The 22,320-nt window shown below is 51.0% G+C and overlaps 1 protein-coding gene across 2 annotated transcripts in view; it reads left to right on the top strand.

Annotated features, from left to right (window-relative positions):
- The window catches only part of HDLBP (high density lipoprotein binding protein), a 37,257-nt gene that overhangs the window by 9,132 nt on the left and 5,805 nt on the right, over positions 1–22,320 (top strand). Inside the window, exons 1-23 of one of the 2 annotated variants that reach the window (XM_082767650.1) lie at positions 2,261–2,334; positions 5,560–5,627; positions 6,160–6,272; positions 7,199–7,353; positions 7,912–8,127; positions 9,760–9,966; positions 10,451–10,666; positions 11,521–11,727; positions 11,946–12,053; positions 12,565–12,669; positions 13,118–13,196; positions 13,885–14,024; positions 14,334–14,438; positions 14,694–14,807; positions 16,137–16,223; positions 16,388–16,519; positions 17,310–17,528; positions 18,363–18,584; positions 18,714–18,932; positions 19,623–19,761; positions 20,528–20,682; positions 21,316–21,420; positions 22,033–22,167. In XM_082767650.1, the coding sequence (XP_082623776.1) occupies positions 6,197–6,272; positions 7,199–7,353; positions 7,912–8,127; positions 9,760–9,966; positions 10,451–10,666; positions 11,521–11,727; positions 11,946–12,053; positions 12,565–12,669; positions 13,118–13,196; positions 13,885–14,024; positions 14,334–14,438; positions 14,694–14,807; positions 16,137–16,223; positions 16,388–16,519; positions 17,310–17,528; positions 18,363–18,584; positions 18,714–18,932; positions 19,623–19,761; positions 20,528–20,682; positions 21,316–21,420; positions 22,033–22,167 (3,141 nt within the window). In that variant the 5' untranslated portion in view covers positions 2,261–2,334; positions 5,560–5,627; positions 6,160–6,196. Of the gene's footprint in view, positions 1–2,260; positions 2,335–5,559; positions 5,628–6,159; positions 6,273–7,198; positions 7,354–7,911; positions 8,128–9,759; positions 9,967–10,450; positions 10,667–11,520; positions 11,728–11,945; positions 12,054–12,564; positions 12,670–13,117; positions 13,197–13,884; positions 14,025–14,333; positions 14,439–14,693; positions 14,808–16,136; positions 16,224–16,387; positions 16,520–17,309; positions 17,529–18,362; positions 18,585–18,713; positions 18,933–19,622; positions 19,762–20,527; positions 20,683–21,315; positions 21,421–22,032; positions 22,168–22,320 lie in introns of those variants that run through there. The other variant, XM_082767649.1, reaches the window with a different exon arrangement.

Below are 22,320 nucleotides of genomic sequence, written 5' to 3'. Positions count from 1 at the left end.
TTTATTTTCTACTTGGGTATTTACAGTGGGCCTCTGAAGATGGTGAGGTTGCCTTAGGTACAGAATTAGGGCAGAATTTGGCCCACAGAATCCTTGCTGACTGGTAATGGTGTATGACTGAGGAAAAGAGGTGCCCGACTTGAACGCCTCTGGCATTTTCCTTCCTTGTGGCAAATAAATCTGGTCTGAAAGCCACTGAGAGACACATAATGTGAACTCACTTTCAGTCAGTATTTTATGATGATTTCTCCTCATTCTCATGATGGATCTATATAACTTGACCCTTCTCTTCAGAGTTCTCCTGTAGAAATAAAAAACCATCCCATTGGAAAGGGGGAGGCCATAGGGATAGCTTCAGAGCTGAGCAGCAGATCTTGCTTTCTTTGGCTGAGACCCGAAGTGCTCTCTGGCATACGAGTGCCCTGTGTCCTGAATCCTCTTCCACCATGTTTTGTTATTGTTTTTAATATTCAAATTGCTTCCTTATCCCATTCTCCCCCCAGCCTGTCTTCTGTCATGCCGCTGGTGAGGGATGTGCCAAAGTGGATATTCCCAGGGGAAGTTCTTTTGTGGTGTTCTGTGACTTGTGTGTGTGTGGGATGAGCACCCAGGGTATGAAAAGGGTGCTTATTTGTACAGTTCTAGAAATCTGGAGTTATATTTAACAGGAAATAAAGTCACAGCGCGCACTTTGGAGCATGCTTTGGTTGCTTTCCAAATAAGGCTGGCAGTTTCTGGAAGGAAAAAGGGATAACAACAAAATATAAGAACAGGCTGGGAGAAATTCTTTGCGAAATCCCAGCTCAGCTGAGGGTGCATGTGCCAGCAAAGCCCAACCTTGTTGTAGTCTTCGCTCCAGTGGTTTAAGGAGCTGAAAGTTTCCTCCTCCCTTCCCAAAGAGTCCTGGAGTCACTATGGAAAGCTGCTTAGTTCCTCAGCCTTGGCTTTCACACCGGACGTGTTTGGGGCTTGTTTTTGGAACCCATGTTCGTCAGTGTTAAGTTTATCTCTGTTTGAGTTTCATATTTCCACCAGTCCATTTTTTGTGTCCTCCCTCTGACTGGTGATATGAGCTGCCAATTTGATAAGCTGTGGAAACTGTGGATTGCCCAAGCCTTCAGCCTTGCTGTCACACGTTGGTGTTCTTTTCTAGGAGGCTTCCTTCTTGCAGGTGGAGAAACCAGGGTCTGTTTTAGTGCTGCTGAAGCACGCTAGGAGCAGGGGGGCAGGTTGGTGTTTGTCAAGGTGTTGGGTACCTTTTTCTGTCTTCCCTCCCCTCAGCTACCAAACCCAGCACTTGGAGGTGAGTTGCCAGTTGTGGGCACGTAGCCCAGGAGGTGCTGAGCAGCCTCTGTAGACCTCGCCCTGTCTGTGCCGAGTCCCTCACTGGGCACGGTGGGATGGTGGTGGAAGGGGCATCGAGTCAAAATGGGCCTTGCAGCATCCTTTGAATGTGGGTTCATCCATGCACAGGACACTTGGTGGATGCGGGAGGAAAGGTGGGGTCTCATCCCCAACTCTTTACCCCATGGGATGTCTCAGTCCTGTGTGGAGAGCAGCCCGGGGCAGCTGTCCTGCGGCAGCAGGGAGGCACGTGGCGAGCTGCCCTCGGCCTTGCAGTACCCTCCTGCCACTTGCAGCTGCAAATAAAGGAAGAGTCACAGAGATATGGAAGGATATTCCCTTTTAAACAGGCTGGAGAGGGAGCTGTGACAAAAACTCACAGCTCCATAATGTTGCTGGTTGCAGGATGCCCTGCGTCCCTAGAGGACCTCCAGTACCCATAGCTACGAGCAGCCCGTCCCCACACAGACAGGGCCAGGTAACGAGGAGGAGCTCGGGGGCTCAGCATCGTGCTGCCTCCTGGGCTTTGCCGTGCCCAGCTGCGCGCAGTTAATTGGGCACAGCCGATTTAGGGCCGGGGCTGGGACCCCCAGGGACCCCCCAGCACCTCGGGGCCCTCCGGGAGCTGCACTGAGCCGGCTGCCAGGGCCCCGTGACGTGGCAGCGGCGGCTCTCGGCTCCCGGTACCGAGCTGCGCCTTCTCTCCCCCAACCCCACAGGGGGCACACGGGGGGTCACGACGCTTTGGGGCCGAGCCCCGACCCCTTACAGGGTACGGGGAGCGCGGCAGCCGCCCTGCCCCCGGTGCGTGCTGGCAGCCCCCGGCCAGGCCGCGGTTCGGCCGGGCGGGAAGGGGGCAAGTCCCGCTGACGTGCGGCGCGGGGATTGGCAGCGGCCCGCCCTATATAGGCCCGGCCGAGCCCGCCCGCCGCTCTCCCCCCCGAGCGCTCCCGGTCCTTCAGCAGAGCGGGCGAGCGGGCACCGGCCGGAGTGAGTCGGGGCTGGGGAGCCGGGGGAGAGGGCTCGGGGCCGGGCTGGGCTGAGCTGAGCGCGGGGTGGGTGAGGGGGGAGTTTTAGGGGGGGGGGTGAAAGGGGGGAGCGGGGGGCTCCGGGCTGGGGCACGGGGGGGGAGGCTGGGGCCGGGGTCAGCCCTTGCGAAACGGCGCGGGGTGAACGGCCCCGGGGCTGAGCCAGCGCCTCGCCTCCCCTCCCCTCCCGCTCGGCTCCGGCTCCTCACGTACCCATTTCTCTCCCCGTTTCTCTCCTTCTCCCCTTCCGCCACCCCTCGCGGGGGCTGCGGGGCCGCCCCGCTCCCACCCAGCGCTTCGGGCCGGTGCCGCCCCCCCCCAAATCCCCGTGTCCCCCCCTGTCCGTGACAGCGGCCCCGGCCCTGTCCCTTTAAGGGCTCCGCCCCGCCCCCGGTGCCGGCAGTGCTGAGGTGGCGCTGGCGGCGCCGCCCGCCCGGCCCCGGCCTCCGCCGCTTCCCCCGGCCCTGAGGACGGGGCGCGGGGCGCGGGGCTGGCGGCGGGGGCACGGGGCGAGCCCGGGGGCGGCCGCTCCGTAACGCCCGGCCCCGAGCCCGGCCGTGCCCGGGAAGGCCTGGCCGTGCCCACGGTGGCTGCGGCAGGAAGCCGCGCTCAGGGCTCCATCCTGCCACGCAGCAGCCGGCCCGGCCGGACACATGGGGACCGCAGCCAGCTCCCGGTGACACCAACCAGCTCCCGGTGACACCAACCACAGGCTCAGAACTCACCCCGAGCAGCTCAGCCCCGCTGCTGTTGGCCGGGCGCAGTCACCCCCAGGTTCAGTTCCCGTCTCTGCGCTACCGCCCAGCTCGCCATGACTGCCCACGAGGACCCGTCGGATTGGCGGCGTAACCCAAGACTTGGCTTTTTTTTTTTTTTTTTTTTTTTCCACCCCCTACAAATATTTCCCGTGTGGTTAGGTCTGGCCCTTGCTAGAGGCTATTTTCAGGATGATTTTGTTCTCCTCGTTTCAGCGCGCTGTAAACTTCTGAAACTTCTTCGGGCGCACAAAGGCAGCGCCACGGACGGTGCGCGAAGCAGGCGGCCCAAAACCTGTTGACCCAGTCAGCTGCACGCTGCCGTGACGTAGCCGTAATCTTAGTTTCAAAACCTGCAGTGGGAAGGCGAGGAGGTGTGGGCTCCGAAGGCAGCGCCTGAGCTGCTGCTGCTCGCGTTATGTTTAAAATACCATTCTGATGGCCGCCTCCAATTTTGGCCAGGGATGAATCCCTGAGGCCTACAGTATACCAGATGTTTGGGGTTACTGGAGATGAATAACATTTGTTCTTAGCTCGCTACATGGGTGACGAAGCAGAAATTCATGTGGGTAAATACTGCCCTTAGTTTTCTCAGTGAATATCTAGCTCTTCTCTGAGGTGTTGACTGCAAGGAAGATCTCTGCAGCTGGCGTGGACACAGTGAAACCAACAGCTGTGCCTGGAGGTTACGGCTCTCGGGCGAGCACTGTATCGGGTGTAGTTTCACTGACTTCTCATCCTTACCCTCCTCTGAGGAGCAGAACCAGGTGGTACTTCCCCAGGAGACAGAGCTTTAAGCGCATCCATGCCACGAGCGAGGCTCCAGCCAGACCTCAACAGCTGCTTGTGATGTACAGGGTGCTTCTGGCTCCTGCCCTCGGCCCTGCTTGCAGCTTGCTGTGAGGTGGTGGCACCTTGATAGCGGCGTGGTGGGCTGGAGGAGCCTACGGCTGCTTGAAGGCCTTGCCCAAATAACCTGCAGCGGGTGCAGTGCCACTTCCCTCGGTTCTGTGGCAGCTCCGTCGACACACTGGTGTAGTCCCTGGTGTGAGCATGGCCAGCAGGGAGAAGCCGAGCTTTTCTCTGAGAGCAGGTGACCAGGCTGACCAGCCACCTGTACCCACGTACCAGCCGTGCAGAGGCTCTGCGTGCTGTGGAAGCTGTGCTTCAGGCGCTGTGGCTGGCTGGTAGCTGTCACCTCGCAGGAACAGGTCGTTAGGGAATTAATTGTAACATTAGCTCCATTGCTTTGATAGCAGGAGGCAGTGCAATAGGTGGAAATACCCTGTGTGGCCTTCCTTGAAGTGCAGATCTGGTTTGAATGGCCTGGTTGCATTGCTGCTCTCCTTGCTCTTTCCTCTCCTTCCCTCCTGCCTCTCTTACGTCCCCTGACAGTGTCAGCATGTAGATGATGTGAGATGCCACATCACACGCTCTGTGGTTTTGGGCAGCTTTTCTGATGTGTTGGGAGGCCAGAAATGGGAACCGTCAGCGTACCGAAAAGTGCCAGAGCTCCCTTCAGAAGCAGCAGCAGCGCAGGGTTTGCACCAGGGAGGGACCTGCAGTGCCGTGAGCAGTCAGAGGCACTGGGGTTTAGGAGACTGCAAACCCAGCAAGAGCCACACGTAAGCAGTTGGAGGGTGTGGGGGTGAACTTCCGTCCATCTGACAGTGTGCAGCGTCCTGGCTTCTACGTCTTTATATTCCTGAGCACTTCTTTAACAGAGCTGCGGATCCAGATGCAGGGGATATAAAGCTCCCACCAACAGCGTCTTTTTTTCCTGGTCCCATCTTGTGGGTGCCTTTAAAGTAATCCGCGTAAATTAGTGTGGGTTTTTCCTTCCGACAGACAGAGTTAGGCCTGAAGACAGAGTTCAGTGCCTGGTGTATCATCTTATTACAATAAAAAATGAAGAGGTGGACTGGCCAGTAGCTATGTGTGGATAGCCCTGAGCGTTTGCCTCAGTTTGCGAGGCCGTGGATGTTGATTCACCAAAGCTCCACTAAACTACATTCCTAACTTCTGACTGATGGCAGAGCTGTTGGCAGGTTTTCAGGTTGTTAGTCTCCTCTGACTAGATGTCGATGCTTGCTTGCAACCCTGAAATTTCGTGTCTGTCTTGCACATTTGTTACTAATTGACTGTGTTTTTGCCTGCTGCTGGATGGCTGCTCTTGTAGCCAATCTGATTGAAGAGCAGCTACCCCAGGCTTCCTGTTGAGAGGTTTAAGCAGGCAGCAGCATTGTCTGTAGCTCCAGTAAAATTTGACAGGTAAAGTATGGTGAGATGTGGCTCGATATGAGAATATTTTGGATAGGATGTAAGCTTGAAACACAGTACAGTCAGCGCTCTCTTACAGTAATGGGGGTGTTGTGTTTTCCTGTTGTCTTGGAGCAGCCACATAAATATTTTTCTTTTCTTTTTCTATAAAGCAAAAGCTGGCAGGCTGACAAACGGGCAGCTTACAGGACGGACTCTCTGGCTACTGACCATTTAGCTGGTAAGTTCCTATTTTGGGAGTGCCAAAGATCTTGCTGTTGCTAAGCATGCTTATCAGAGTGGCTTTCTGAGTGTATCCCTAAATCAGCAGCAGTTCAGACACTTAAATAAGTCATCTTTAGGAAGAGCTAGAATCCTGAGCCCTTTTCATTTTCTCTGCAGGATTAAGCAGTGGTCTTGGACTGACTATCCAGACCTTCGGATACTCTTTTAAAAACTGCACGCCTTTAATAATGGATAGATTTAATTAGAGTATCCTTTAACAACTTCTGTTGTCCCCCTTTCCAGTGACCTTCTTAGGTTGCACATCCTCTCTCTTCTTAACGAGGAGCTCTGGTTTTGGTGTCTGCTGTGCTGTGAGCTCCCCTCTGGTCCAGTAAGAGAACTGGGCAGCTGTGATGGGCACTGCAGGTGCCTTGTAGCGTCTGGCTGACCAGAAGAGCATTTAGCAACACGTGCTTTGTCTTGGTGGAGTAATTTTTGTGCGTCTCAAATGGTGTTGGTAATAGTGCTGCCTCCTCCGTCTCTTCCAGTGGCATACCCGGATTGTGTGTGGGTGGGAAGTCGACAATGAGCTCCGTGGCAGTTTTGACCCAGGAGAGCTTCGCTGAACACCGCAGCGGCCTGGCTCAGCAGCAGGTGAAAGGTGAGAAAAGAGCTGAGTTTCCATCATGTGCCTTTAAACACAAACGGGGTTCCTTGCTGTTACCAAGCTCACTCCAGGCATCCAGTTCACCACAAGTGTGCAGAAATTGCATTCTTCATTCCTAGTTTGGTGGCTCACCACATGTTCTGGCCTTCCACCAACGGCAGCACAGAGGTGATGCTGCATGGGGCAGAGCCAGGAGGAGGCAAGCCTCAGGTCTCCACAGAGCTCTGACAGGCAATTCTGTCAGCCGTGGGAACAGCATACGTGCAACAGTGGGGCACTGGGCATCAGTGTGCTGGACTCGGTCCTTTTCTTCCTTTGCCCATCCAGGTTTTGGGGGGGACGTCAGTGTAACTGCTGACTGGCTCACTGGTGCATTTCTGCACCCATCCTCCAGCTGCCAGCTGGCCCACTTGGCACAGCCCAGCGCACAACTGAGCGGAGCATAAGGTCCCCATCCAGGCTTTCCCTGCAGTCTGCTTCTAACTATAGTGCTTCTCTCTGCCTTCCTTCTGGTGTACCTTTGTCTTATCCCCCTCAGACTTGCAGCCTTGCTCCGTTCCTTTCAGTTCTTCCTGCTCACCTTGTTATTCCTCCATTAGCTCCTCTTTACAGGAGCTAAAGGTTGCAGAAGTGTGCTGTTTGCTGCCACCATTCACTTGCAACATTCACTTTCTGCACCCAAAGTGTCTGCTCAGACAAGGCTGATAGGTCATGGCATCTGCTGTGGTCTGTACTGTAGTGAGGTCAGTTGTGCTCCAGAGTTGGCTGTTCCACAAACACAACTGTAATAGCATTAATAGTAGTGCACACGTCCCTTGCTCTCCGTTCATAGTAGTGCCTGAACACACTTGCACCCCCTATGATGAACAGGGGCATTTCTGCCCGGAGAGCATCTCTTCACCCTGTTTATTTCACCTCAGTTACAGCTTTAAACTCTGAAGAAGAGAATGATCCTCCAACCTACAAGGAAGCCTTCCCTCCGCTCCCTGAGAAAGCACCATGTTTGGAAGCTGCCCAGGAACCCGCTGGGCCCTGGAGCAAAATCCGACCGATAAAGGCTTCTGTCATCACTCAGGTTGGTGGGAGCAGGTGCCCTATTCCCCCTCGGTCCAGCCTTCCTCCAAAAATCAGGTGAAGTGAAGCTGGCTTTCCCCAGAGTGTGAACTCCTTCGTGTGTCAGATTGGCAGGCTCTTTGCTGTACGTTCTCCCAGGCTGCGAGGAGGACTCCAGCTGAGACCTAAGACCACTCTGAGGGGGGAAGGATGTGTTGGAAAACTGTTCAGAGAAAGCTCTCAGTCCCTGTTGCACAAATAGCTACCAGAGCAGGCCTGAAGGGAGGATTGCAGAATTCAAGCAACGAGCACTAATGTGTTAAAATATTCCCACCACAGCTTAGCGCTCCTGCCTGCCTGACATACTTTAGGAAAACCCCTGGTGTGGGACAGTCTGCCAGCTGAAGTGCTCTTGCACTTTCCCTGCTTGCAGCTGGTGTCTCCACTGGAAGGGCTGATGGGTTGCACAAACCTGGGAATTTTTTATGTCAGTGAAGTCCAGTACGGCTATGGAGGGAGGCACTGGCAATCCGAAGCGTACTGACTGCTTGCTGTGCCCATCTGTCCTGTGGCTGAGCAGGTGTTTCATGTGCCACTGGAGGAGAGGAAATACAAGGACATGAATCAGTTTGGAGAAGGCGAGCAGGCCAAGATCTGCCTCGACATCATGCAGAAGACAGGAGCTCACCTGGAGCTGTCTCTCGCAAAGGACCAAGGCCTTTCCATCATGGTCTCTGGCAAGTTGGAAGCAGTCATGAAGGCTCGGAAGGAGATTGTCGCTCGGCTGCAGACTCAGGTGAGGGCATCTAACTGTTTCACACTTCATCTTTGCTCTTCCCCAAGACTCACAAATGTTTTGAGACCCCTGGGCGTGTGTGCTTATAAGGCAAAGAGGTGTTATTAGATGAGTAATTTAGCTTTGCTGTATATTTTCAAAGCATACAATTGGCAATTTTGGAATGGAGATGAGGCTTAAAATAGGGTTCAAAGCTAATTACAGGCCATGCTGTTGCATGGAGGGTGGAGTCTGCAATCTCGGAACACTTGAATTGCAGGCACTGACTTTATGCTGAGGTGCTGGAGGGGGAGCAGGCCCTTCACACGAAGCTAGCAGCATGGGAGAATGGGACTGTACCTTCTCTGTAGTCCTTCAGAGGAGAACGTGGTGAGATAGGAGAATGACAGGTAGAGAAGAGAGAAGTCCTGCCAGAAGCTGAAAGCTTCAGATCAGGGTTCTGCACTGAGTAACTAAAGCCACAGTGGTAAGGAGTCGCAGCCCCGTTGTTTCAATTGCTTCTCCTTTCAGTCCTTTAGGTTTTGATTCGTAACCTTCAGCTTCTTGAGTTCATAGCTAGGGTGGTAGTTCTTGTTAAGCTGTATCACAGCCAGGTCTTGTAGTGTGCATCAAAGTGTAATGTCACAGGTGGTTAATGCAGTAGTTAATGCTGCCCTTTGCTTCACTGCTATTCAACTCATGTGTCATACCCTACCGGAGGGAAAAGAAAGAGACAAACCCTAAATAAAGTACATTTCAAAAACTAATTCAGGTTGTGCTGAAATACACGACCAACTGTCCCCGAACGTACCTCCTACTGCCCTGGCCCCAGACAAAGGTGTGTCTGTATTCCCAGCTCTCCTAGGTTTGGCTGGCTTCATTATAGGGACACACAGTTGAAGACCAAATGATCTTTTTATTTTTTTTTTCCAGTGTAGGTTGAATTTTAAGTGCCTAATTGCTGTTAGTAGTTACATATTTACAGGTATTGAGAGCATGGTAGCAATCATAAGCTAGCATGTTGATAAAAACTCAGTGAGAAGGAAGAAATCAGAAATCACTATTATAAAACAGCCCTTTGAAGGTAAATCGAGGGCATCTCTTGGGACCCCTTTTCTGCAAGAGTTCTTCTACAGGTAGTCCTGGGAGCAGTGTTAGATTGGAGACACCAGTGAGCAGCAGTAAGCATCTCATAGCTGTCTGCCTGCTCAGATAGGTTTCTGGTGTTGAATTTCTGTTTCCTAGGAGTCAAACCGTGTGTCTTGTTCTCTGTAGCTTTAGCAGCAGTCGCAGTTCAGATAAACGTCACCCTTGAGCCATCGTCTCAGTTGTTGTCTGGTACTGCTTCTGCTTCTTATGCTGAAAGACAGGCACCTCCTCATCTGTGCCTGAAGGCCTTTGCAAACTCTGAGTAAGCTTCTGTAGAAACTGAAGGGTTTTGAATGAAAGGTGGGATTTAGACTCCTTGTGTACAGGTATTGTAGATCAACTGTGCAGTATCAGTCCTTAGACAAGAACGTGCTGGGAAGACATAGTGTTTGCTCCTCAGTGGTACTGCTGAGCAGCATCTAACTTGCTTTCCTTGGCTCTGCTTCTGTGGATCTACTGCTGTAGGCAAGGATTCTCACAGATGCTTGGTTCCTGTGTTTTCAGGCTTCAGCAACAGTTGCCATCCCCAAGGAGCACCACCGCTTTGTCATTGGAAAGAACGGCGAGAAGCTGCAGGACCTGGAGCTCAAAACTGCAACTAAAATCCAGATCCCCCGCCCGGATGACCCCAGCAACCAGATCAAGATCACCGGCACTAAAGAAGGGATTGAGAAAGCCCGACATGAGATCCTGCTTATCTCTGCTGAGCAGGTACCTCAGTGCTGTAATCTTACTCGTGGTATTAGCTAGAGTGCCATTTTGCTTCTCCACTGAATATTAGATATTTGTAGCCACTCTGGCCACGCTCAGTGGCTAGTATGAGTCTGAACAGAGATGTGTACTGTGCTGCTGGCTGTATGAGCACCTCTGTTGGGTTCTGCAACTTCTGGTTCTCCGTTCTGACCATCTCTGAATTCCAGTAAGTTTGGTTCATATTTGAAATGGACCGTAATAAGGTACCAGATGGGATAAGGCAAGATGTTAGAGAAGTGAATATCATAAAAACGTCTGTAGCAACAGCAGGATTTGTAGATTGAAAGGGATGGATGGAGATCTACAAGCTTGCAGGCTGGAAAGGGTGCCTGGGCCCGAGTGTCAGGTAGGGTGGCACTGGGAACGTAGCTTGTACTGGTGTCTGGCAGAGCCTGTATTATGGAGGGCAGTTCCCACAGAGGTCTGTTCTGGGCTCCTGTAGGATAAGCGCGCTGTGGAGCGGCTGGATGTGGAGAAGGTGTACCACCCCTTCATCGCTGGCCCTTACAACAAGCTGGTGAGCGAACTCATGCAGGACACAGGGACACGCATCAACATTCCTCCACCCAGTGTCAACAAGACAGAGATAGTCTTCACCGGAGAAAAGGAGCAGTTGGCCCAGGCTGTCGCTCGTGTTAAGAAGATCTATGAGGAGAAGGTATGGATGGTCTCTAGAAGATCCCCAACTTCCCCCCACCTGTTCGTAGTCCCTCTTCCCTTCTTGTTCTTCTTGTGCATCTCTCCATCACATCCTCCTCGTGTCAGCTTTGGCTCCGCAGCCCTTGCAGCCCTGGGTCTTACCATTTCCTTACTCAGCAGAGTGGGACTTGGGCTGATGCTACCAGGGAGGTGACAGGCATCCCGCTTTTCTGTGTCATGGGGGGAATCAGCAGACCACAAAGAGCTCCCCTGGCTCTTGTTCACACAGGTGCTACTAAGGAGCGAAGTGTGAAGTCTCCGGTGGTGGCCACCTCACATCATCAAAGTTGTTACATAAGTACAAGTTGCTGAAGAGTGAATTTCACTCCAGTTTATTTTCCACAGCCAGCATCATTGTGAATATCCTTCTTGTGGGTTGTCGAGCTGTTTTTCCTCATGGTTAGGTCTGTATCCATGCCAGTCTGGATTTCAGCAGAGATAATCAGCTTATAGCCAAATAGCCTACATGGCGTTGCGTTACAGTATTGCCTGGGGACAGCTAGGTGTTTAAGCCCTGTTGTGCAAGACTGTGTGTGCGTGCAAGTCTCTGTGTGTGTGTGTGTGCCTGTGGTCTCCTCCATGCAGTGTCCCAGGGAGTTTGCCACAGAGCACTAGTCAACTGTGAACCTGTGAGCACAAAGCCTGCTGTGGGCAAGGGCCCAAAGGGTGCTGGGGTACTGCAGAACCAGTGCGCTCGCCTTTGCTTTGCTCTTTCCTGGGTGCAGAGTTTCACTGCATCTGTTGCCTCTTCCTTTCACTCTTGTCCTTCCCCGTCCCCCTGTGATTGATGCCCCAGTGCCTCTGCCCCCACAGAAAAAGAAGACTACTACCATTGCCGTGGAGGTGAAGAAGTCCCAGCACAAGTATGTCATCGGCCCCAAGGGGAATTCCCTGCAGGAGATCTTGGAGAAAACTGGAGTCTCTGTCGAGATCCCACCCACTGACAGCAGCTCGGAGACGGTGATACTGCGAGGCGAGCCCGAAAAGCTTGGGCAGGCGTTGACTGAAGTCTATGCAAAGGTACTGGCGGGATGGACCAGGCCTTCTCAGAAAGTCGCATAAAGACGTATTTGGGAGCGCTGACAGGCAGAGTGGGAATGGTCTTGGTTGGGCTGTTAGAGATGCTGCTTACATTAAGTCAGCACTGAGGGTGCAACATAAAAATCGGACCTGAATTTTTGTGAAGGATCTCTTCCAGTCTGTCCATCAAACAGCTGCTCTGATTTTCTGTCTTTCAGGCCAACAGTTTTACCGTCTCCTCGGTCTCTGCCCCCTCTTGGCTTCATCGTTTCATTATTGGAAAGAAAGGACAAAACCTGGCCAAAATAACTCAGCAGATGCCAAAGGTATGCCTCAGCTGTAGAATGTGGTTTAGTCCAGATCACTATTTGTAGAAGAGAAGAATGTATTCTGGTGTGGGTGAAACAAGGGAGGAAATGACACAGATTTTAATATTAAAGGGAGCCTCTCTTTTACTGCTGCAAGCACTACTCATCATAAGTTACTCTTCTGGCTTGAGCCCTCCAAAGGAAGCTTTATGTGGTATTAGTTGATACAGTAACATACCTGGAAATGCTGAATTAAACTAGGCTTCTCACTGTGAGTTAGTACCTAGAGAAAGGTTAGGCAAGTAACTTCTTCAAAGCCTTTGCAGATAGTAAGGACAGCGCCAAAGCCCTAGGCTCTAGACACTATCACATGGCCAAAATTGTAAGTTCTTCTGAAAGCAGAACAATGGGTGTGCTTTGTGGGAGGGAAAATGTCTCTTAGTGGCAGAGGTGTTGTAGGCCTGACTAACAGCATTGATGTGTCTTGCATCTTGGAAAATCGTTACTGAATTGATTGCTTCGCCTCAAGGTTCACATCGAATTCACAGAAGGAGAGGATAAAATCACTTTGGAAGGACCTACAGAAGATGTGAATGTGGCTCAGGAACAGATTGAAGTCATGGTCAAGGATCTGGTAAGTTGGTGTTACTAGTTCCAGTACCTAAGAAGGGGCAGAGATGATGAGTTAGGTATCATGTCTGTATCACGTCCCTATCCTGCCATGCTTAACAGAACTTGCAGGAGGCAAGTTGTGTAGCAGACGAACAAAGCACTTGGTTGCAAAACTCAGCTGTGGCATTCTTAGAAAATCAGCAGCAGGTCTTAAATCTTTTGATGCAGAGAAGGAAGAGTTGTCGTTCAGTTGCAACTAGGGAGGTGTGTAAGTTCTTTTAAGTGTTTCACAAGCATGCTGCTCGCAGCTCAAAACAGAGAAGTTTCCTTTCCACTTCGGAGCAGGAGGAGGAGTGCTTATAGCTGACTACTGGAGAGTCAGTGCCAATGCTGGCATCAGGCAGTTGCTTAGGGTACAAGAGGGGAGAACGGTTGGCCTATCCTACCTAGCCCTGTACAATTCTTTGCAGATCAACCGGATGGATTATGCAGAAATCAACGTTGACCACAAATTCCACCGACACCTCATTGGCAAGAATGGAGCTAACAGTAAGTGGTGTGCCTTTCTAATCTTTGCCATGCTCGGACTCTCCAGGTTCAGCAGGTAGTGTCAGGGGCTCTGTAGTTCATTTAGCGTGGTGTCCCCATCACGTTTCATCTGCTCTTCTAGGGTGGTAATGGCATAAGGAGATAAATAGACACAAAGAGATAAATAAGCAGTAAGTGCTTGGGATGGTTTTAATGTATGAAAGCATCTTGACAGATTGAACAGTGGTGGGATGACTTTGCTAGGTTCTGGAGGAAATTTTATCTTGGTTGGAGAATTAAATTTAACTTTTTTCCAAGTTACTCTGTGAATTACACTTTAGCAGCTGATAGGGGGTGGTGGAAATATACCAATGAGTTTCTCCCCATTAAAGAATTCAGGATGAGAAATGAATGATCACCATCTAATGTAAACGTGGCGCTGTCTGCAGAGGAAAGAGATTCCTCACTCTAGCAAGCGAGCATTTTGCTCTCTCAATGCCACAGCATTTGCTTGTGCAGTTCTTGTGTGGCACAGATCTGCTCTTGTAGAACTCCAGAGTGAAGAGGCACTTCCCTCTGTTTCAACCCCACCCCAGTGGCCTCTTTTCAGAAATTTACTTTTGAAACAGCTTCTAAGCATTGATAATCAAGATGCCTTGTTGCAAGTCTTGGCCTAGCAGGCTGTGTCACCACCATCCTTGCCTTGAAGTTAACAGGATTAAGGACCTCTACAAGGTGTCTGTACGCATTCCACCGGACAATGAGAAGAGCAACCTGATCAGAATTGAAGGAGACCCACAGGGGGTCCAACAGGCCAAAAAAGAGCTGCTGGAACTCGCTTCCCGTATGGTGAGCAAGATGTGATGCTTGGGAGGCCACAGGGTTTGGGGCTGTTACGTTCATAACATAACGTCTGGTGCAAATGTGTGCCCTTTGCCCACTGAGCACTTGGATCTGATGATCTGAAGTGCAAGTTGCTGCTCACAGATGTGCTTTTCTATTCCCTTGCATACTCCTTCTCTGTCAATGTAGAGTGAATACTCTCTAGAGGAGAAAAAAGGGACACTGCTGACAGGTAAACTGTCAGGCAGCAAGCTGGTAAATAAAAGTATATGGCTCTCCTGCTGAACACTCAACTGTAATCTGTATTACCATCAGGAAAATGAACGCACCAAGGACCTAATCATTGAGCAGAAATTCCACCGGACCATCATTGGGCAGAAGGGCGAGCGGATCCGGGAAATCCGGGAGAAATTCCCAGAGGTGAGGCTTACAAGGAGATGAGGAGTCCAGAGGGGATGTTTCCTACTTGTGTACTTGTCTTGTTGCTGAAATCATAAATGTAGCAACTCTCTAATACAAATAAGAAGATACTTGTCTCTGCCAGAGGCTTGCTAACGTGGCTACCCTTTTCTGAATGGGACAAAGAATGTATAGGATTTCCCTGATCTTTGCATGTGTCTGACATAGCAGTTCCTGCGTTTGTTTGAGTTTGCTATCAATAATTACCCCTTGCAGGTTATCATCAACTTCCCGGATCCAGCGCACAAGAGCGACATCGTCCAACTTAGAGGGCCCAAGAACGAGGTGGAGAAGTGCACCAAGTACATGCAAAAGATGGTGGCAGACCTGGTAAGAGGGAGTTCTGTCTGTTCTCTCCTACACACCTGGGTAGCCCAGCAAAAAAAGTACAGGTCTACTGTCACTGTACTTGGTTGGGACTAAAAACCCTTTATGATGGAGTTCTGGACAAATTTCTGGCTAGATACAGGCAGGAGGGTAATGCCTGTTGTTTAAAGGCTGTATTTGAAGGCACTTCACAGAATCATCTAGGTAGGAAGAGACCACCAAGATCATCTAGTCCAACCTCTGACCTAACACTAGCAAGTCCTCCACTAAACCATATCACTGAGCTCTACATCCAAACGTCTTTTAAAGACTTCCAGGGATGGTGACTCCACCACTTCCCTGGGCAGCCTGTTCCAATGCCTAATAATCCTCTCAGTAAAGAAGTTCTTCCTAATATCCAACCTAAACCTCCCCTGGCGCAACTTAAGCCCATTCCCCCTCGTCCTGTCACCAGGCACGTGGGAGAACAGGCCAACCCCCACCTTGCTACAGCCTCCTTTGAGGTACCTGTAGAGAGCGATAAGGTCTCCCCTGAGCCTCCTTTTTTCCAGGCTGAACAAGCCCAGCTCCCTCAGCCGCTCCTCATAGGACTTGTTCTCCAGGCCCCTCACCAGCTTTGTCGCCCTTCTCTGCACCCGCTCAAGCACCTCCATGTCCTTCTTGTAGCAAGGGGCCCAAAACTGAACACAGTACTCGAGGTGCGGCCTCACCAGAGCTGAGTACAGGGGGACGATCACCTCCCTAGCCCTGCTGGCCACACTGTTTCTGATACAAGCCAGGATGCCGTTGGCCTTCTTGGCCACCTGAGCACACTGCTGGCTCATATTCAGCCGACTATCAACCAACACTCCCAGGTCCGCCAGGCAGCTTTCCAACCACTCATCTCCCAGCCTGTAGCTCTGCTTGGGGTTGTTGTGCCCCAGGTGCAGGACCCGGCACTTGGCCTTGTTGAACTTCATGCAGTTGACCTCAGCCCATCGGTGCAGCCTATCCAGATCCTCCTGCAGAGCCTTCCTACCCTCGAGCAGATCGACACACGCACCTAGCTTGGTGTCATCTGCAAACTGACTGCGGGTGCACTCGATCTCCTCATCCAGATCATCGATAAAGATATTAATGAGAACTAGGCCCAGTACTGAGCCCTGGGGAACTCCACTAGTGACCAGCCTCCAACCGGATTTAACACTGTTCACCACAACTCTTCGTTTTGCTTATTCTTGCAGTTCTTGTGTAGAGAACTTCCGTGGGTCTAAGCCTATTGACAAAGTTCACATTTTTCAAGTTCCTGGTATGAGGCTTGCTGTGACAGCATAATGTTCCTTTCTCCCTTAGGTTGAAAACAGCTTTTCAATTTCTGTCCCCATCTTCAAGCAATTCCACAAGAACATCATAGGGAAAGGAGGTGCCAACATCAAGAAGGTGATATAACTTTCCTGTCTCTGGTGCTCAGTATGATAACTGCCTGCTGCTAAATCCCGCTTGCTGTTCTCTCCTGTTTGTTGATGATGTGGAATGTAACCTCCAAGTGCTTTCTTCTGATGTGGGACACCTCTGAAATGATTTATTATTTTTTTTTGTGGCAGATCCGTGAAGAAAGCAACACCAAAATCGATCTCCCAGCAGAGAACAGCAACTCGGAGACGATTGTTATCACAGGAAAGAGAGCAAACTGTGAAGCTGCTCGCCACAGAATTCTTGCCATCCAAAAGGAGCTGGTAAGTGAAGTGACTGATCTGTTGCAGATAAGGGACTTGAAAATGTTGCTAGAATGCATAAGTTCAGAAGAAATGGTTGTAGAGGGGGAGGGCAGGAGACAGCAGTGCGTGTCAGTCTGTTCTTGAATCTAAAACCTAAGATCTTAGCAAAATTTGCCAGTAGCTCAGAGCCCTGATTTATGCCTGTGGTATCTGTCACTTCTTTCAGGGAAGTCTCTTTTCCTAGCTTATCAGGATGCAAGTAGGGCTGTCCCTCTGAAGTGTCACTTGTGGACTAGGGAAGGCTGTGCTTTAGCTGAGATCAAGCAAACTAAAAATACCACGTGCTCAATGTTAATGAGGACAACTCTCATCATCGTGAACAAAGCAGGGAACTGAGCTAAGATGAAAGTCTGTCACTGGGAGGCTGGTCTCCCAGTGCTGACTCCCCACAATACCTTCCAAGTTACAAGAGAGCCAACCTGCGCTACCTGACAGGAGCTGGTGGCACCTCCAAATGGAGGGCTTGACGTAGGTCTGCTATCTCCTCATCAGAGACTGAATTTGCATTCATGGTATTTGCTCTCAGGACGTAATTCATCTAAAATTGACTTTGCTGTGGGATGATGCTGATGAGCCTGCCTGCGGCTGTTCATGTTTCAGGGGCAGCCAGTTTCAAACCTCTGTGGTCAGGCATTTCTTACACGTAGCTCCATGAAGATCGTAGTAATGTGGGAGTTGGAAGGTAAGCAGGGTAGGCACAAACACGTTTCTGCAGCTTAATTAACAGCTTGCTACTGTCCTTTCTTAGGCCAACATCACGGAGGTGGAGGTCTCTATTCCTTCCAAACTGCACAATTCCCTCATTGGCGCCAAAGGCCGCTTCATCCGCTCCATCATGGAGGAGTGTGGTGGAGTCCACATCCACTTTCCCACCGAGGGCTCTGGCAGTGACACCGTGACCATCAGGGGCCCAGCACAGGATGTGGAGAAAGCCAAGAAACAGCTGTTGCACCTGGCAGAAGAGAAGGTGAGCCCTGTCGTAAGGGAAGGAATGGGTTGGTTTGGTCAGATGTTTCTCTTTCAGGGTTTAAATGATCCCCTCAGCCTGCTGAGAAGCTTCTGGCATAAGACAGCTTAATCCTCTTCCAAGGGATTTGAGTACAGTTGGGGTGATTGAAAGAAAACTACACTTTTGTCCTTGTGACAATGAGTTCTTCCCCCACGGGCAGAAGAACTGGCAGAAATGCTTCTCTCCCAAGGCTGGGGACATACTCAGAGGGCTGAGGCTCCCTACTGCTGTGGTTTGAATGCTGTTGGGTAGCCGCACCTCTCTCAAACAGCTGCCTCTGAGTATCTCCTTTCCTTTTTTACCTCGTCTCTGAATTCCAGCTCTAGTTCTTACATTTCTCTGTATATAATTGGGTTTGGGAGCCTTTGGTTACAAGGCATTGCTCTGAGTTGAAATCACTTGACTGTTGGTTTTATCAGCAAGAAAAAGCCCTTTTTAACACTAGCATGTGAGCACATTCCCCTGGTTGGTTCCCTCTGCTGCCTGGCTTACAGCAGTCAGCCAGCCAACGATTTTGCTGCCCAGTGTGAGTCCCAGACCCTTCCCAGGAAGTCTTTTGTGCTCATATTCTCTTCAGTTGTGCTAAGTGTAGAGATATTTCTTCAGCACTGAGAGCATCTTTCACGTAGTGTTTTTCCTTCAAACCTTTTTGATTTAGACAGCAAGCTACGTCTGCCTTCCTCATGCAACACTGTGCATGTGTGTGCAGTTACACAGCTGCATGTCTGCTGTTGGTGCAGATGTGTATTTGCTGCATATTGACATGTTCCACGTGGATCTGCCTCCTTACAGCAAACAAAGAGTTACACCGTGGACCTCCGTGCAAAGCCAGAGTACCACAAATTCCTTATTGGTAAAGGCGGTGGCAACATCCGCAAGGTGCGTGACAACACTGGGGCCCGCATCATCTTCCCAACCTCCGAGGACAAAGATCAGGAGCTGATTACTATCATGGGAACTGAGGAAGCTGTCAAAGAGGCGCAGAAGGAGTTGGAGGCCCTCATCAAGAACTTGGTAAGAACTGCTACTTTCCAACAGTTTACAACCTTTTGTGAGGTTGTAAACTGTTTTCTGCTGAGTGCAGCAAATGGGTGATGATGGCCAGGAAGGGCAGGGCTGACTGGCTGCTGTCATCTGTTGTAGGATAACGTGGTTGAAGACTCCATGGTGGTTGACCCCAAGCACCACCGCCACTTTGTCATCCGGAGGGGGCAAGTTCTGCGTGAGATCGCTGATGAGTACGGTGGTGTGATGGTCAGCTTCCCCCGCTCTGGCACCCAGAGCGACAAAGTCACCCTCAAGGGAGCCAAGGACTGTGTGGAGGCAGCCAAGAAGCGCATCCAGGAGATCATTGAGGACCTGGTAAGTCCCAGGAAAGCTGTTTTTTTTCCATACTTTATTGCTTCAGCTGAACACTTCTTGAACCTGTTGTACAGCCAAGCTTTATGTGAACAAGTCCCACAACAGATTTGGGATTTAAAGCTTTGCTGTCAACATAGGGGCTGCAGACTTTAGATCCCAGCGTAGGGAAGGGCTGCTGGCTCCAAAATGGCAATGCTGTTTCAAGTAATTGCCTGCTTTGACCTTCCTCTTGTTTTTGGGGAGAGCTTTGGGGTACTTTTAGACATGAAGAATGTGGAGCCCTCCCCGTGCCTGGTCTTGGGTAGAGGCTACTCCCTGGGGTTTCTTGTCCTGGTAGTACTGCGTTTTGGAAACAACCATCAGTCAAACCTCTGCCCTTCCTTTCCTTCCTTCATTAGCTTTTTCCTTTCTCTTACTACTTCCTCCCCTTTAGAGTCATAGCAAGCTTGAGCCTTTGGTCTCTGAAGCCTTTAACATCACAGGCCGGAGGCAGCCTTCATTAAAACAGCTCATGCTAACTTCTCTGAGAGAGGGAAAGATTCTGGGAAACTTTTAGTTCTTTCCATGACAGCAGCTGTTACCTTTCCCAACACCTCACTCTGTCCATTATGGATTTCACCACGCGCAAGCATCCTGTTTGCTGCAGTGAAAGAGGCTGCGTCACAATAGAGCAACTCTGCTTTCTCACAGGAAGCTCAAGTGACAATCGAATGCACCATCCCACAAAAGTTCCACCGCTCCATTATGGGCCCCAAAGGATCCCGAATCCAGCAGATCACCCGGGACTATGGTGTCCAGATCAAATTCCCTGACAGGGAGGAGAACCCAGGTATACCCATGGATGCATGTTCACATGGCAGTTGGGGTGATCAGATGTGTAGTCTGCACTTGATCAGTGGAGAAGCTCTCCTTAAAATCTGTGGAGAAGTGACCCCAGGTGTTCCCTACAGCGTCCTTGGATCTGGGCTTGGAATCAACCGTGTCCTCTTGGGAAGAGGGGCCACTTTTAGGGGATAAAAATGCAAACCTGTGGGTTCTGAATCTGTTCTCACCACAGAGCGCAGGGAGCACAAGGACCTGTCCTAGCCAAAAGCAGACCTGCCGCTGCTCTCTTGCTCTGCAGGCTTGTCAAGGTTCCTCGGAGTTCTCGTGCTCTCAGCGTTGGGTGTACTGAATTCAGCACAGCTGGGGCCTGCTCTGCCTCGTTCTGTTGAGTAGCCTGGTCTACCACCAGCTGTCCTGTAACATCCAGCGCCGTGCTAGTGAAATTCCCTGTTGCTGAAGGAACTGCCAGCCTTATTGCCTCTGCTGTCATAGGAGCACAGCCTCTGCTTCCAGAGTGCAACTGCAGGTTCTCCCCCCGCGGGCAAAGGCAGTATGAGTGCTGTGCAGAGACGCATGGAGGAGACCATCTCAGTGGGTGTTCAGTTCTGCTCAGTCCAGGCCAAGCCATGGCAAGCTGACTGTGTGACCTCTTCCGTAGCAGGCTGTAGTGTCTGGTCTCTTGTGACTGGGCTGAGCCTGAAGATCTGGAGGGGAAGATGTTGAGCAAGGAGGGGGCTCTGTGTTTAACATGAGGCTTTCCATGTTTTCAGCCCCTGTCGCAGAGCCAGCTGTGCAGGAGAATGGCGAGGAGGGTGGGGAAGGCAAGGATGGGAAGGATGGAGACCCCAGCTCTCCAAAGAAGTGTGATATCATCATCATCTCTGGCCGCAGGGAGAAGTGTGAGGCAGCAAAGGAGGCGCTGCAGGTACGTGACTTCTAAACCCTTTAGCCTTATAATGTAGTCATGTCCTGATGCAAGCAGCTCGCTGCATGCTTTAGTGATGGTAATAAAAACTGTTCAGCCAAGGTTGCTATCCAGGTGGTCACTGACACTAACTGTGGAGAAGGTCTGCATTGCTCAAAGGAAGTTCTCCAGCTGCTCTGTAATTTAGCCAGGTGGCTTGAATCACTGCACCTGACCTAGCAATTGCTACAGCTGCAAGCAGCCCCAAGTCACTTGCCAGAAAAGCACGACATCCTTTTTTATGAAGCAGGGCTGGGATGAGATACAGTGATTGAGGCTGAATCATTCCAGCTTCAGCAGACCTTGCCATGCTTCTCCTCTAGTGATGTCATCCAAGTTTCTGTAGGTGGAAGCCAAGGATATGAGAACAGCCTCTGACGCCAGAGGGAGTTTTTAGATGGCTTGTTTGGAAAAAAATGTTTAACACCCCACAGGTCATCTTGGTGTTTGCAGCTGCTCTCTCCTGCAGAGTTTGTACCCTGACTAAAAGGGAACAAACCTCGCTCCAGCAACTTATTCTTTTGAGCAAGTATATGGCAAACTGAAAGAAAGGAGAAGTCTTTCAGCTGGCAAACTCTGTTCCCATCCCTCTAGGCTCTGGTTCCTGTCACCATTGAAGTGGAAGTTCCCTTTGATCTTCACCGTTACATCATTGGCCAGAAAGGAAGTGGGATCCGTAAAATGATGGACGAGTTTGAAGTAAGTTGTTGCCCTTCCTCCCTAATCCCACATACTGGAGAATCTGTAAACGACCACATCTATGGTGTTGGCCATCAGTTGTGACTTACTCAGGACCATCTTGGTTTGACCATAGAATATGGGCTTTATAATAAGAAAGTGAGACCTGTGTAATGAACTCCTTGGCTCTGGGGCTTGCTAGGTTTCACGATGAAGCTGTATGATGGGAGCTGGTGTCGTGAGTGTTGTAGGACTTGTTGGGGCCTATCTGGATTTCTTACCAGTGCAAGAGCTGTTTTCCCTCCTTGGCCATGCGATACAGCTTGGCCATGCCCGCCTGCTTGGAAGAATTCCCCAGGAGCCCACAGGGGCTGTGGACCTCTTGCTCTTGGGGCCGGTGCAGGTTGGCTGCAGGCAGCACTGTTGAAAGTGTGTTTGTTTCCTAGCCTCTCCAGGCTGGTACAGAGAGTGACAGATCCTGAAGTCCTGCAGCAAAGCAATCTGATGTTAATGATGGCTGAAGGAACAGGGTTCAGGCGAGGTGCAAGCTCTTTTTGGTAGCAGAGAGGATCAGTGAGAAGCTAACGTGCAGTGAGCAGCGGTACAAAGTGATAATCGTTACTTGTTGCTCAGGTAAACATCCAGGTCCCTGCTCCTGAGCTGCAGTCAGATGTCATCACCATCACGGGGCTGGCCACCAACCTGGACCGTGCCAAGACCGGGCTGCTGGAAAGAGTGAAGGAGCTGCAGGCTGAACAAGAGGATCGGGTAAGGCCTGTGCCAGTCCTTCCTTCCAGCTGAACAAGGCTTCAGCCTCTGGGTGTTACCTTCAGAAGTTGTACAGACCTGTGGAACTCTTCTCCTTTTAGTAGCACCCCTAGCTGCTCTGCAGGTCTGGGGGACGCAGTGGCTTACCAAATA

This window comes from Aythya marila (genome assembly GCF_965140915.1).
Source record: "Aythya marila genome assembly, chromosome: 9".
In the NCBI taxonomy this organism is placed as follows: domain Eukaryota; kingdom Metazoa; phylum Chordata; class Aves; order Anseriformes; family Anatidae; genus Aythya; species Aythya marila.
This window is presented reverse-complemented; position numbering and strand designations above follow the sequence as displayed.